Genomic DNA, 14,590 nt, shown 5'->3' on the forward strand with positions numbered 1-14,590 from the left:
ATGAAGAAAAAACGGTTTTCAAAACTGCTCTTAAACCGCTTACATTTTGCCAAAAATTTAACTTGGGTCATGATACTGGTGTCCATAGCTTTCCAACGGTATATAGCAAGCCCCGTTTGGACACCTTTTAGCTGAAGTTCAACCTAGCACACGGGGAAGGTCAGGCGCGTTACTCAGGAAGTTCATGTTGTGATCAAAATATTATTCTGATCCCATGATCAGAATAGTGTTTATGTGTGTGTATATATATTTATGGGCCCAGGGTTCAGCCCAGTCAAAGGAGGCCCAAAGCCTTGTTTGCTTGGTTCACTAGTACGAGCACCACCACGTGACTACACATGACCTAACTCACACGTCGCACGCACAAGACACATTCGACTCCAACCTTGCGCCGCCGCCTCCCAGTTCTGCCGCCATCTTGGTGGCCGCCGCCGTGGCGCCGATCTTCCGACCACTGCCTCCAGACCCCCAACTTCCCCAGGCATCCCGTGCTTGATGACGAGTTCTCCATCAGCTCCACTGTTCCCCACCCCCAGCGGCCAAGCTCCATCCCTGTGTGCGCCGTTCGCCGCCACACGCCATCCCCTTTCCCCCCTGCCTAAACTTAGTAAATTTCTTTGATTCTTTCCACTTGTTCTCTGTACTAACCGTGTAGTCTGCATTGAATGGTATGAGATATTTTTTGGGTAGTTATAAGTGCCAAAAAATTCCACACTCCTGGAAAAAAATTGGCCCAGGGTTTGCTTCGTTCCTGGCTCCGCCACTGACCGCTATCATCACGCCTCCCGACCGACATGGGATGTGTGCATAGTGGGAGGCCACGACAGAAGACCGTGACCACGTGGCACGCGGATCCAGTGATCACAAGTCGAACCTGCAGCGCCATCGCAAACAACATCAGTTCTTATATCCAAGATTAATTAATAGAAAAAACCTATATTCACAAATGTCTCCACAAAAAAATACAGAAAAAAATCCACATAAATGATAATAGAACGATAGTGGAAAAAACTCAAAGCTATGGTACCAAACACACATTGAAGACGAAATGTAAAACACACATATACACGCATGGCAGAGTAGTGTGTTTGGTACCACGGCAAAATCCGGCATGGTTATGAGAAGGGGCTGACGTGGTGGCAAGGGCACATGGGACGTGTCCCCCCGAGAAGTAAACATTTGTGTCCACACAAGTCGACCACAACTGATCGCCCCTCTCTCGCAGCCGCCCTTTTCTAGTCCTCCATCACCACCTACTTCCCTCCCATCTATCCTCTTTCTCTCCTCGACCCTCTCTCTCTCTCGGCACCAATCTCCTCAAAAATCCTAAAGCACCCTAATAGTCGTGTTCGAATACCCAAGCCGGATCCAGACACGTGAGGTGCCTGACATCCAACTCCTTCACCTTATCTTGATTGTTCCAGGGGCCGAGTCGTTTAGTGTCGACTCCTGACGACCTTGATTACCGTGCCACTTGGGCTCAATTCGGTCAAACTTGGTTGAGACCGTCTCGCAAGAGCGCCACGAATCTTGATGAAGTCATCTGGTCATCCCTGGTGTCATTCCTGACATAGGCCAGGCCTTGTCCGACTCGATTTCTGAGAGAGCGATGGACCCATCAATTCAGGTCATTTCCAGTCAAGTGAGAGCGCGAAGCAATGCAGGCCCAACCATGTCATATCCCATCGCCTGCCACATTAAATGTGAGTGTACGACACAATAGGCACTTGGGGGCTTGGATTGTATCAGGGGCGGAGTTGAGCCCCGGACACCCAGAGCCCAGGCCCATGGGCATGGGAATTTTTGCTAGCTAGTATACATATACAGAGAGATTTTGATGGGCCCGGGGTTCAGCCCAGTCAAAGGAGGCCCACAGCCTTGTTTGGTTGGTTCACCAGCACGAGCACGACCAAGGGACTACACATGACCTAACTCACACTGTTGCACCCACAAGACACACGCGACTCCAACCTCGTGCCACCGCCTCCCTGTTCGACCGCCATCTAGGTTGCCGCCGCCGTGGCGCCGGCCCTCCAACCGCTACCTTCCGGACCCCCAACTTCCCCAAGCATCCCGTGCTTGACAACGAGTTCTCCATCAGCTCCACTGTTCCCACCCCGGCGGCCAAGCTCCAACCCTGTGTACGTCGTTCGCCGCCACACGCATCCCCTTTCTTCCCTTGCCTAAACTTGGTAATTTTCTTTGATTCTTTCCACTTGTTCTGTGTACGAACCGCGTAGTCTGCATTGAATGGTACGAGATATTTTTGGGTAGTTATAAGTGTCAAAAAATTCACAGTCCTGGAAAAAAATTAGGCCGGGGTTTGCTTCGTTCCTGGCTCCGCTACTGACCACTATCATCATGCCTCCCGATCGACGTGGGATGTGTCCGTAGTGGGAGGCCACGACAGAAGACCGTGGCCACGTGGCACACAGATCCACTGATCACAAGTCGACCCTGCAGCGCCACCGCAAACAACATCACTTATTATATCCAAGATTAATTATAGAAAAAACCTATACTCACAAATGTCTACACATAAAATACAGAAAATGTAATTCACATAAATAAATAATATAAATAGAACGACAATGAAAAAACTCAAAGCCATGGCACCAAATCAAGTACACATTGAAGAAAAAAAGTAAAACACACACACACACTTACACACACACACACACACACTTTGGCAGAGCAGTGTGTTTCGTACCACAGCAAAACCTGGCATGGGTATGGGCAGGGGCTGACGTGGTGTCAAAGGGCACATGGGCACGTCTCCCCGGGAAGGAAACATTCGCGTCCACACACACGCCGGCCGCAGCTGATTACGCCCTCTCTCTCCCAGCTGCCTTTTTCTCTCCATCACCACCTCCCTCCCTCCATCCCTCCCACCCATCCTCTTTCTCTACCTCCCCACCCGCTCTCTCTCTCTCCCTCGGCACCCATCTCCCCAAAAAACCCTAGAGGACGCGCCTTTCCCCACCCACACTCCCCCCAAATTCCCGCCGGAGCCGCCGCCGCGCCGCCACGGAGGCCCAGTCCGCGCGCCGGCCTCGCTGCGATCCCTCCCCCGGCGGCCGCGACGCCCCTCGCCGTGGATCGTGCGTGCCGAAGCGTCTGGGGGCGAGCCTTGTCCACCTCACAGGTTTGGTTTGATCTACTCGATCCCGTCTCCGCGAGCCCCTCCTGCCTTTTTTTGGTGGATCTGGCGAGGGGGCAGGGGCTCCGTCGTTTTCACCCTAATCCCTCGGCGTCCCTTTTTCTCCTCGGGCCAAATCTTTCCGTTTCTTGCCTCCTCTCCAAGCCCCCGCGGTAGATTTACGTCTGGCGGGTGAAAAAAAAAACCCATGGATTTAATCTCCTTTTGTACTAATCGGCTGCCACATCTCCTCCCCATTTTGGATTAATGATTTCATGGAGTAGGACTTGATGTTTGTCCCTTGCGTAGCTTGCGTGGCCCGGCAGGTTTTCGGAAGGGGATCTGCTCGTTCGTCCAAGCAGCGACGCCTCCTTTTTTTTTGCCTAGGTTTCGCGGCTATCATTTCATGGATCTCGGCGAGGAGGCTAACCGCCAGGCCAAGAGCGGTGGGGAGAGGGGCTCATGGGGGGTGGGCTGTACTGTTTGCCTTGCTTGCTTTTTTGTCTGCGTGGGGTCTTGGCAGTGTTTCCAGCTGTGCATGGGCCTCTCGGGACTCGAGCTCCACCTCCCAACTCCGTGGCTCTCGGATGCTGTCGCCGCGCGTCTATATTTCATGTCGCCAAAAAAAAGGTCGAAGCTTACACTGAGGTCTGCCGTCAGTACCAAGGTCGGCCTGGAGCGCACAGCTTTATTGCTTAGTTCCTTATTAGCTGCGTGTCTACACGTCTCCGCACAAGTAGCTGTGTGTGCGTGTTTCCTTTCCCTCGGTATGCATGTTATCTCCTGAGGATTAGTTGGAGATGTGGCTGGGTTGCATTCATTACTATCTTATTAGCTTGGTTTGCTGTGTGATTGTTTACCTTTGTGTCGTGTCATTCTCTATATTCCATGAGCTGAATGAGTTTGCTTGCTTGCATGCATGGATGGATGGACCAAGCTAAGCCATCTTTGTGTTTTGTTCCTCGTCTAATATATGCTTGCTTCTTTATTCAGGCTTTCAACCTACCTAGCCATCTTTCGTGAGACGTGTGTTCAGGATTCTGCATGATGATCCAAGCTGCGTTTTGTTTCTCTTCTGCGTGCTGCTTCGGTGTTTGAGTTGTTCCGTTTCGTTGCTGGACCATCACAAGAAGGTGTTCTGTGTTGTGCAAGTACCAATGGAAGTGGCTGCAGTAGAGGAGAGCGATGGAGGAACCAGTGCTGCACCAGCGGAACTACCCAAGCGTGAGGGTGCAGTGGTCGCTGAAACTGATCATACGTCAGCAGAGCAGCCATGCAAGCATTTCTCCATATGGTAATCATCTCTGTTACCTCGTTAGCTGTCCTATCATGCTATATGGCACTGGTCAGCTTACACTTTTGCACAATTCTTTGAGCTTACGTTTACATATTCGTCTGTGTTTAAGCATGCATGCATCGTAACATGCATATGTATGACTGTTTTGATGCAAGACGATTCCAATTAATGGTTAGTCAAGTGCATTTATTAGTCTTGGTTAGCAGTGATTTCTGCTAACTACTTGTTATATTTGGTGTTTCATTCCCTTTTCTACTTCATATCCACCATGGTACTGTCTTCAGTATGGATGCATCAGAGCACATGATATCATCACTGCTACACAAATGCGTGTCTATATGAGTGTCTCTTCTCCCAGCTCCCTGGGTGTTGTTGCTGCTTTGCAGCCTTGAGGAATACATATTCAAAAAATACGAGTGTCTTTTGTTGATTAATTATTGTGTGTTTTTCATATTTGTCTTGTTTATGTGGATACATGCATTTATTTTAGCCATGCTCTAGATTTGTATTTGTGTACCTGACATTTTTTTTGACGCGTTTCATTGAACGGGATTTCATCAAAAGGATTAGATAATCATAACTTATGCATCAGCAAGCTGCTCTGAGTACAACAGGCTTCTCAATGTTCTACATATATACAACATTTGCATAATCTACTTCTCACTATCATCAGCCCCCACATCCTCTCCTCTTGGTGGCAATGGCTGATCCCAACCCCCTCTGTCTGGGCAGTTGTTAACATTTCCATCTGGCTCACATGCATCTGCAGCAGGTCCTGATAGTGAACAGCAACATCTGCTTCCATTGTGTGTTTGTCATATTTATCGTGTTCATGTGGATGCATGCATTTATTTTGGCCATGCTGTACATTTGCATTTGTGTACCTGTCATTTTTGTTAACGTGTTTCATCGAACGCGATTTCAGCAAGAGGATTAGATAATTATAACTTATGCATCAACAAGCTGCTCTGAATTCAAAAGGCTTTGCAATACATTCTACATATATGACATTTGCATAATCTACTTCTCACTTTCATCAGCCCTTGCGTCCTCTCCTATGGGTGGCAATGGCTGATCCCAAGTTCCCAACCACCTTTGTCTGGGTAGTTGTTAACATTTCTATCCGGCTCATGCATCTGCAGCGGTTCCGGAACAAGTGAACAGTAACATTTGCTTCCATTTTTGCACACTACTTCTTTCCATCATTAGGCAGCGAGTCAGTGCTAGGAGCGCTGACAGGCTCGCTAGCTGCGACAGACACATCAGGTGACGGCTGCAACTGCACCGTATCAGCTTCTCAGCCTTGGAATTTTGCCATCATGAGCAATTTCAGTGTTGAGAACCTCCTCTCCCAGCGTGGTTAGAAGATAGAACATATTGTCTCCAAATTTACATTATCTTCGAAGGTTTCCATGTTTAGTCATTTGCAGTGTTAGCCGTTTTTCAATTCCAAGTGGACCGAATTGCCCTAGAATTCTCTTCCACGTTCATAGCGTACTCCTTCCATCCAGGATTGTTAGGCGTTAGATCCAAGGCTGCGATACCAAGGAGTACCGGGAAAGATCCAAATTTACAATTATGTTTGAAGGAAACGTTTCCATGTTTAATCATTTGCAGTGTCAAGGGATTTTAGAGTTCATGTTGATCAACCATTCACCCCTTTCAGATGGCTAGAACTGATTAATGTGCACTTCATTAGTCAAGTCCTTTATAGCTGATATAACAGTTTTTGCCTCATCAATATATATTTTCCACTGTGCTGGCATGTGTGTTTTCTGAAAAGGCAACTTTTTCATTTGTTCCTTATCTCTTTTGGTGAGAAAACAGATGCCTTGGACATATTAGACATGCTCTTTGTGTATCTTAACTAGCATGCAAACAGGTCCTATTTCTTTCTGACATGATTTACATTGGTTATTTGTATGAAATTGCTATTAGTATACTCAATTATTTTAGTTATATATGCATCAATATATTTTAGTCATAGTTCATTTAGACCAATGAGTTCATGTCTATTTGCACTTAACCCACTACAAAAGATTAAATTATATCAACAAGTCTGTTTTATATATTTGAACAAAAAGTCTGTTTTACATATTCTCAAATCACAAGAGGTTACTAATTCAATAGTGTTAGTTGCCCCGCATGTCAATAAAGGCCCTCTGTCTGAACAAGTTTTATGGTACAACCTATGAATGAATATGTCTAACTATTTTTTGAGAGAGAGAATCCGTCTACACTTGGTTTTGAAGTGGGTTGAATATTGTAGGCAATATATGGGTTTACACTTTCTTCATTGAAGCAAACAATGTGCTATTACATATGATGTGTATCTTATAATGATCTATCTTTATGCCAGCGGGTATGTTTCTCAGAAGATGGATGCAAAATTCTGCTCTCTATCTCAGAGTTTCAGTGCTCAGCAACAATTGGATGAACGCCCTAACAGTTTGCACCCATTCTCGGTAGCAAAGTTTCGACGATGGGATTGCTCTGTCTGCTTGGATGAGTTGAAAATCTTAGATGACAGAACAACATCTAGAGCAGTTTTTACGGCAAAGAATGTCTCAAGGGATGGTTGCTCTATTAGATTTGTTCAGAGCACTTTAGTGCCTACTAGCGTTGATTTCAGAAGCTTATTTCCTTGCACACAACTGTTAGCTCAAGAGAAGAATCCTGATAGATCAGCACTTCTGAAGAGTAACATCGAAAACAATTCCAAATGCAACTCACCTTATGAGGCGAAAACTGATCCACCCATGAAAGGTATGGTAGGGTTTGCTAAATTCCTAACTAGCATTTTCTGGTATGAGTGTAACTAACATAGCTGTTATCTCCTCAGATTTACAGGGGCCGTCAACTAATCAAGTTACAACCGCAAATATCTCAGATAATGCTTCTGTGGATATCATGGCTTTACCTGAAGATTCCCAGATTAGAGTAAGCAGAGAAGGAAATGCCATTGCAATCCCATCCAGTTCAAAACTTAGTGAAGCAAGTATGAAGCTTGATTCAGAAGAAAATGGGAAAAACAAGGAGGTACTGAGTGTTGACCACACTATTCCCAAAGTTGCTAAACCAATATCTGGGCAGAAAGGTGATCAGGTCGGTAACAGTGGTCCATGTGAAGAAGCAGCTCCAAAAAGAAGTATTGGATCTACATATAAGAAGAAGAAAGGGAAACGTACTGCGCAGGTTGGCAGTTCAGATGTAAAAGTCGGTCGGAGAAAGCAAATAAAGCTTCGGCTGCTATCAGAAATCATCAATACTGATCTGGTCGGGGGTTCCAGAAGTGATATTGAAGTTAATGGCGAAAAGGTTGCTGATCTCTGCGAGGATGATAGAAGTACGGATGATGTTCCTTCTGTTGACCACCAGGCAGTGGGAGACATCTTGTCAAAAACTACGAAGAACGTGTCAAAAGACAAAGGAGTTGATGTTGAAGATGATGAATCTTCACTTATGAACTGGATGAAGAGAATACCGAAGAGATTAAGAACTGAGAAGAAAGATTCAGAACACAAGGATTGTGATTCTTCTGCTTCAAAATCTACTGCAGATGTATTTGCCTCTAAGGATACTCAAGATTTTCCATCCTCAGGTTGGAAATTGAGCAAGAAAAATACCCTACCTACTACCAGTATGCAGCAAGGTGATGAAAATATCCAGAATGATAATCTGGAGAGAAATACACAGAGCACAGATGACATGAGGCGAATGGAAGCTGAGAACTCCACAGAGAGGTTCTTATCAAATGTAAAAACCATTAGTTTGAGTAAGAGGAAAATGCCTCTAACTGCCAGTATCCAGCATGATGGTGTTGTTCCTGTTAGCCGACAGATGTTGAGAGAAATATCGTCAAAAACTGCTAAGAAGAAGGCAAAATACAAAGGAGTTGATGCTGTTGATGATGAGGGGTCTTCGCTTATGGATTGGATGAAAAGAATTCCGAAGAAATTAAGAACCGAGAAAAAGGACGCGGAATACAAGGATAATGATTCTTCTGCTGCTAATTCAAAATATAATACTGTTGATAAAGTTGCTTTGAAAGATGTTCAAGATGATTTTATATCCTCAGCTCAGGAGTTGAGCAAGAGAAAAATACCACCTACTGCCAGCACTAGGGAAGGTGATGAAAATATTCAGAACGATAATCTGGAGAGAGATGCGCAGAACACAAATGGCATGTGTGAAACTGAATCCGATAATTGTAGGCAGAGGTCCTTGTCAAAGGTAAAAAAGATGAATTTGTGTAAGAGGAAAATTCCTTCAACTGTCAACGCGCAACATGATGATGTCAACACTAAAGAGACGGCTGTACTCAGGACAGATGATCAATGCCAAATGGTACCCAGAAAGTCTGTGCAGCGGCGCCTGAAGAAGGTAAGAATCAAGCCATGTTCCTTATGGGTGGTCGGCTTTGCCCTGTTCCCATTTGTTGCGAATCATGTGGCATTTTGTTCTATTTAAAGTACTATGATAGGCTATATGCATTGCATACCACACCCCCTCCTTCATTGTGCTTGATGATCTTATGGTCAATATGAAATTTGCTCATCTTCAATTCACATCCTGTATTAATTATTTTACTTTCTGTGGTGCAATATTAGTGTTAACACAATGAAAAATTTATAGTGTTTCTCTGCTAAATATTTTAAGAGAATAACTGTTTTGCCTCATTTGTTTCCTCAGGTTTCTCCAGGTAAGCATGTTATCCGGAATGTGACTGTCTTTGAGCAGAAACTACCTAAGAAGAGAAATAAAAAAAAGCAAGAAGTGATGCACGAAAAAAATGCCATGACAGATGACATTCCAATGGATATTGTTGAACTGCTTGCGAGATGTCAGGGTAAGAGACCACTGATAGCTGAGACCGATTCTGCTGATATTAGTCATACTCAATCCAAGATAATGGAAGATGAAGATTGTACTATAATAGCTGCCGAGGATGGTCCAAATTATGTGTCAAGTGTGATTGACACCACTTCACAGCAGAAGCGGCCTTTGGAACCAGATAGTTACCAGAATGCATTGCAGAATTGTGTAGCAGCCACCACACAGGCTACCCATATGCATGCTCTCAAATTACAGACTCCTGGTCATGTAATGTCTACCCAGGAACCACAGGCACATTCGGGCATGGGAGAATTAGTCACTATTGCTGCAACCTCGCCACTATTATCACCAGACAAGGACCAGCCTCTTGCTGAAGCAACACCTGAGCGCTGGAGCCATATGGGAGCAAAGAAGTCGATGTGGGAACCTTTCAAGGCACTTCCAAGGGATTTATCAACCACAACAGGTTGTGCTCAGTTCAGACCTAGCATTGACACGGTTGATTTAACTTATACTGATGTGGCGGGAGCTAATCGTTATTATCCCACTCGCCAGCCAGTAATTTCGACACTTGACCACTATACAAATAGAGCAGTTAACTCAGTCCAGGCAAGAAGTTTTCCAAGTTCAGTGTCAACCATGGAAGCTGGTAATCTGTGTGATGGAAGAAATGTTGGACATTCAGGTTTTTATCCAAGAGAAACCATGCCTGCTACTCAGCCCCTGAGATTGACCGAGTCACCAATGTTAGCCAGTTTCAACTATGAAGGGTCTAGCAGGAACCAGATGGAATTTCAACTTCGGAATTCACACTATGCACAGGATCAGTCCATCGGATCAGCCAGCACACCGTATGGAGCACACAATCAGTACATAGGATCAGCTAGCACATTGTGCGAAGCACACAATCATTACATAGGATCAACTAGCTCATTGTGTGGAGCACACAATCAGTACATTGGATCAGCTAGCACACCGTATGGAAGTAACCTAAATGGCATGGGATCAGCTAGCACGCAGTATGGAAGTAACCTAAATGGCATGGGATCAGCTAGCACATCCTACGGAAGTAACCTAAATGGAAGGATTCCATTGACGCTAGAGGATTTATCACGTCATCCGCTCCAGCCAAATTTGCACAGACCGTTACGTCCACTTCCTAGAGTTGGTGTGTTCAGTTCCTTGCTGCAGAAGGAAATTGCAGACTGGTCGGAGAGCTGTGGGACACAGTCAGGTTACAAAATAGGGGTGTCCAAAGGGATAACATCGAGTGATATAAACAGAAGGGGGAATGTTGAGGCATTGAACTCAGGGCTGTATTCAGCAGCATGGAATGCGCGGCGGTTGAGTTCTGTTAGTTCCAGTCCAGGATTTTCTTCAGTGAGGAATGATACTGCTCAGTCTTGGACCAGAGATCAAGGGAGAATGGCCAATCCCAATCCCAATCCCTTGGATAGATTGGTAAGACAGGATATCTGTGTGACCAACAGAAATCCATGTGATTTTACTACAATTAGTGATGACAATGAGTATATGAGGGCGGACATTTGAAGCAGACGGCGATGTGCATACATTTCCAAAACATTTAGAATAATACATTTCATCTTTATGGTGTCAAACGCTCTATTGTTTGTAAGGTAAGCTCATTATTTCCTTGTAAAAAGATCACCGTGGTGGAAATGGACAGTCACTTACTTTAGTCATTGATGTTGCATGCAGGCTCCTTAGTAAGATATGTGTGCTCCCTTTTCTGGATGGAAAGATTACAGTTACCATGGGCTCTCAAATTGCAGCCTCCAGCTTATGTATGTAATGTAATAGGCCAAGAAGAGATTATACCTCCTGAGGTCGTGAGAAAGCAGATGAACTATCCTCATATCTAGTTGTCAGAGAAAGTGTGTAAGCTTTTGATTTTAGGGCTTGCCTATTGTGTGATTAACATTATTTTTGTTTACAACTGTTGTGACTGGTGCAAAGGATGGTTAGTGGTGGTAATATCGGCAGATTACTTTTAGCTGCCAGATGTTGTAAACTATCGAATTGCAGTCGCTTACTTCTAAAGGATGGTTTGTCAGTGGTAATGTTTGCTGAATGGTTATAGCTGTAAGATGTTGTAAACTACTGCCGCCGTAGTTTTACTCTTAAGTCATGAAGGATGGTTCAGTCCAATATTTAAGAAGATTATACTGTGTGACTCATTAATCACACAATTGTCTTGTTGCTTGTCCTGCTGGTGGCATGCTATACTGATGATTCTGTTGAATATAATTTCATTAGATATTTTTGAGTGAAATTTAACTCTGTTAAAGCATGCATACCAGTGATTTGGATATCATGCCGAGAAGGACGATGATTCGACCGGATATGATTTCCGTTCGTTTTGTTGAATAGTTACTCTAGGCGTCAGGAGGTTGTTCCCACTATTGTTCCAGTTGTGCTTTTCTCTTTATTTAGGTTGAGTTTTTACTAGAAAAACTACGTTGTGCTGGACTTGTTTTTGGCTGTTGAAAAAATAGCCACGGAAGTGCCTTTTTTAATTTGTTAAACAAAATGGTAAAGTAGGCAGAAACCTTTTTTTTTGCTGGGAAAATAGGCAGAAACCTTGTTAGCAAACGAGATTATCTTGTTTGTGCATATTACCCTGAGATTTTCAAGCCTGCCCAAGGAGTGGGATATTTCAAATTTGTTCATCCACAAGAGCATGCCTTATTACAGAGGCAAAACTTGATGCCTATCTTACATCATCAAGGATTCAGGGTGCTCCACAGTCCACACCACAGTGCACGAGAGAACTAGGAGTTCCGTCTAGCTGCTAGCAATGAGATGCTTCTACCATCACTGTCTGTCCCATTTCGAGAACAACCGCGCGCCATCTGAGCATCATGTCGAGGAAAGACGCCACAATGTTGTTCTCGACTATGCTAAGCAAACACTCCCGCAGAAGTACCGCCTACAAAATGAAGCGGGGACGTGAATGGAAATCAAGATGTCGAGAAATTTGTTCAAAACGACCGGTGATTGGTTTGAGAAAATAGCATAAACTTGAACCCTACCTTACTGACCGACTAGAGCGAGTCCGAATTTCCTTTCTGGCTACCTCCTTGTGCCTTTGAGGTTGAAGGACTGCCTTGATTGCAGTGTCGAAAACAGCCTTAATGTTCTGTCAACAATTATCAAGGGAAAAAAGAGAGAGAATGTTTTTAGACATATGTACTAGAACTCTTTGAAATCCCAGGGCCTTTTATTGTTTGGATGCAGCAGAAGCCATACCCTTTGTGTCTTGGAGCTGCATTCTATGTATGCCACCGCACCTATTTGTCTCCGAAGCTCCTCACCCTAAAACATGTGGAAAGTTAATTTGGTAGTATCATTTCAAAATGCCAAGCTGGTTGCTGTCATCCGAGTGTAAAAGGCACAAACCTGCTCAGTTGTTATTATGGAATCAGCTGCATGATCAGCAAGATAAGCTCTATCTTCTCGGAGATCTGCACATTTATATGGGAAATCGATGGCTCAAGAGCGGCCAAAGACATACATGCATTACTGGATAGCACACCAAAATGTGTGGATTTGAATGGCATCCAACTAAAAATCTGTAGAAGAAGCTCAAGAGCATACCCAACTTGGTTCCAACAAGTAGTACAGGAATGCCGGGGGCGTACCGGCGAAGCTCCGGCATCCACTGCGCAGAACAAATTGAAGGCAGGCCGTTAGTAATCTCAATGCGCCTGTTCAGAAGAGCAACACAATGTGAGTGAGTGTACCTTCTTGTGCACATTCTCATAGCTTGCTCTGCTGGTGAGGGAGAAGGAGAGGATGAAGACATCGGCTCCCCTGTAGCTCAGAGGCCTCAGCCTGCTGTAATCCTCCTGACCTGCAACCCAGGACGGACCACCATTACATGGCATTACGGGAAGGAAAACACTCCGCATCGGGTACGGGGAGTGGAGGAAAAGGAGAGGGAGCCGGACGGGAGCCCGACCTGCGGTGTCCCAGAGGCCGAGGTTGACGATGCTGCCGTCCACGGAGACATTGGCGCTGAAGTTGTCGAACACGGTGGGGATGTAGTCCTGCATCCACCCCCGCATCAACAGGAGCAGCCATTTCGTCAGAATGAAACCAGATCAAGCTAGCCAGACCAAGAAGGGAGAGGGAGAGGGAGAGGGAGAGGGGTGGTACTCAACGGTGGGGAACTTGTTGCAGGTGTAGCAGATGAGCATGCAGGTCTTGCCCACGGCGCCGTCGCCCACGGCCACGCACTTGATGAACCTGCTCACCGCCGCCGCCGCCCCCGCTGCCGCTCCGCCGCTCATGTCTCTCCTCTCCTCTCCTCTCCAGCCACACCCAGTCATCCACAGCCTCTCCCTCTCTGTCTCTGTCTCTGGAGTGAGTCTGGATGCTTGCTCCAGTGAAAGCACTGCTGCTACATAACATCAGTGGGTGGGTCTCCCAGAAGGAGGACCTTTTTACAACTACATTTGAACCCGGGCTGCCGTGCCAAGATTCTGCTTTTAATGGTAAACGAACTGCGGTGCACGTGGCCCCTCACTCTCAACGCGTCTCTGACTAATCATGATTTGTTTTCAGGTTTGGATCTCTCTATCCTATCGCCCATTACAAATCTAGAATGCACGGACGGCACGGGTGGTATGGTATTATTTTTACTAAATGATCACTGGACGTACTTATTTCGCCCACTGACCCCTCAAAAACTTATTTCGTCGTCTGACCCATTCGCGCCGGGCCGTTAGGCACCAACTTGCACGTCCCGTGCCGTCCGCCAAGGCGCCTTTGACCGTCGTTGGTCACGCCGTCAGTGTGGCGCCGGCCTAACGCGCCACATACTAAGACGCGGCATATGTTTTACTATCACATCGTACAGTTAGGCGTCTTAAAAGCATGACATGCCTCTTTTTTAGGCATTCATGAAAGGATCGATATGATTGATTAGAAGGAAGGTGAACAGGCAACTAACAATTTTAGCTTTTCTTCACAAATTAAGTTTAGCAATAAATAGGTTGTCTAGATGTGCAACTAGGTGAACAACCTATATGATGCTAACAACAACAACAAGTGCAAGCAAATGATACAACACAACAATAGTTTGCACAAAATAAAGGAGAGAGATAACCACAAGTGGAGCCGATGGAGATGAGAATGTGTTACCGAAATTCCTTTCCTTTGAAAGGAAGTACGTCTCCGTTGGAGCGGTGTGGAGGCACAATGCTCCTCAAGAAGCCACTGGGGCCACCGTATTCTTCTCACGCCCTCACACAATGCGAGATGCTGTGATTGCACTAGTGGTGCCCTTGAAGGCG

The 14,590-nt window shown here is 45.5% G+C and overlaps 2 protein-coding genes across 3 annotated transcripts; one reads left to right on the forward strand and one right to left on the reverse strand.

Annotated features, from left to right (window-relative positions):
• The first annotated feature begins 2,870 nt into the window (after positions 1-2,870).
• On the forward strand, positions 2,871-11,488 carry LOC125543365. Of its 2 annotated transcripts, none has more exons than XM_048706691.1 (6): positions 2,871-3,145; positions 4,133-4,433; positions 6,796-7,202; positions 7,279-8,819; positions 9,129-10,909; positions 10,992-11,488. In XM_048706691.1, the coding sequence occupies exons 2-5, from the start codon at positions 4,297-4,299 to the stop codon at positions 10,821-10,823; spliced, it is 3,780 nt and encodes a 1,259-aa protein (XP_048562648.1). In that variant the 5' UTR covers positions 2,871-3,145; positions 4,133-4,296; the 3' UTR covers positions 10,824-10,909; positions 10,992-11,488. The 2 variants fall into 2 exon arrangements, with proteins under 2 accessions (XP_048562648.1, XP_048562649.1); XM_048706692.1 differs by lacking the exon at positions 2,871-3,145 and adding an exon at positions 3,622-3,806.
• Positions 11,489-11,883: 395 nt separating this feature from the next.
• On the reverse strand, positions 11,884-13,717 carry LOC125543367 (rac-like GTP-binding protein 1). The gene is made up of 8 exons (XM_048706693.1): positions 13,457-13,717; positions 13,255-13,342; positions 13,037-13,146; positions 12,891-12,954; positions 12,693-12,757; positions 12,543-12,608; positions 12,326-12,432; positions 11,884-12,222 (listed from the first exon to the last, which is right to left on the reverse strand). The coding sequence occupies exons 1-8, from the start codon at positions 13,622-13,624 to the stop codon at positions 12,189-12,191; spliced, it is 702 nt and encodes a 233-aa protein (XP_048562650.1). The 5' UTR covers positions 13,625-13,717; the 3' UTR covers positions 11,884-12,188.
• Between the last annotated feature and the right edge of the window lie 873 nt (positions 13,718-14,590).

The sequence above is a fragment of the Triticum urartu genome, chromosome 3 (genome assembly GCF_003073215.2).
Source record: "Triticum urartu cultivar G1812 chromosome 3, Tu2.1, whole genome shotgun sequence".
Classification (NCBI taxonomy): domain Eukaryota; kingdom Viridiplantae; phylum Streptophyta; class Magnoliopsida; order Poales; family Poaceae; genus Triticum; species Triticum urartu.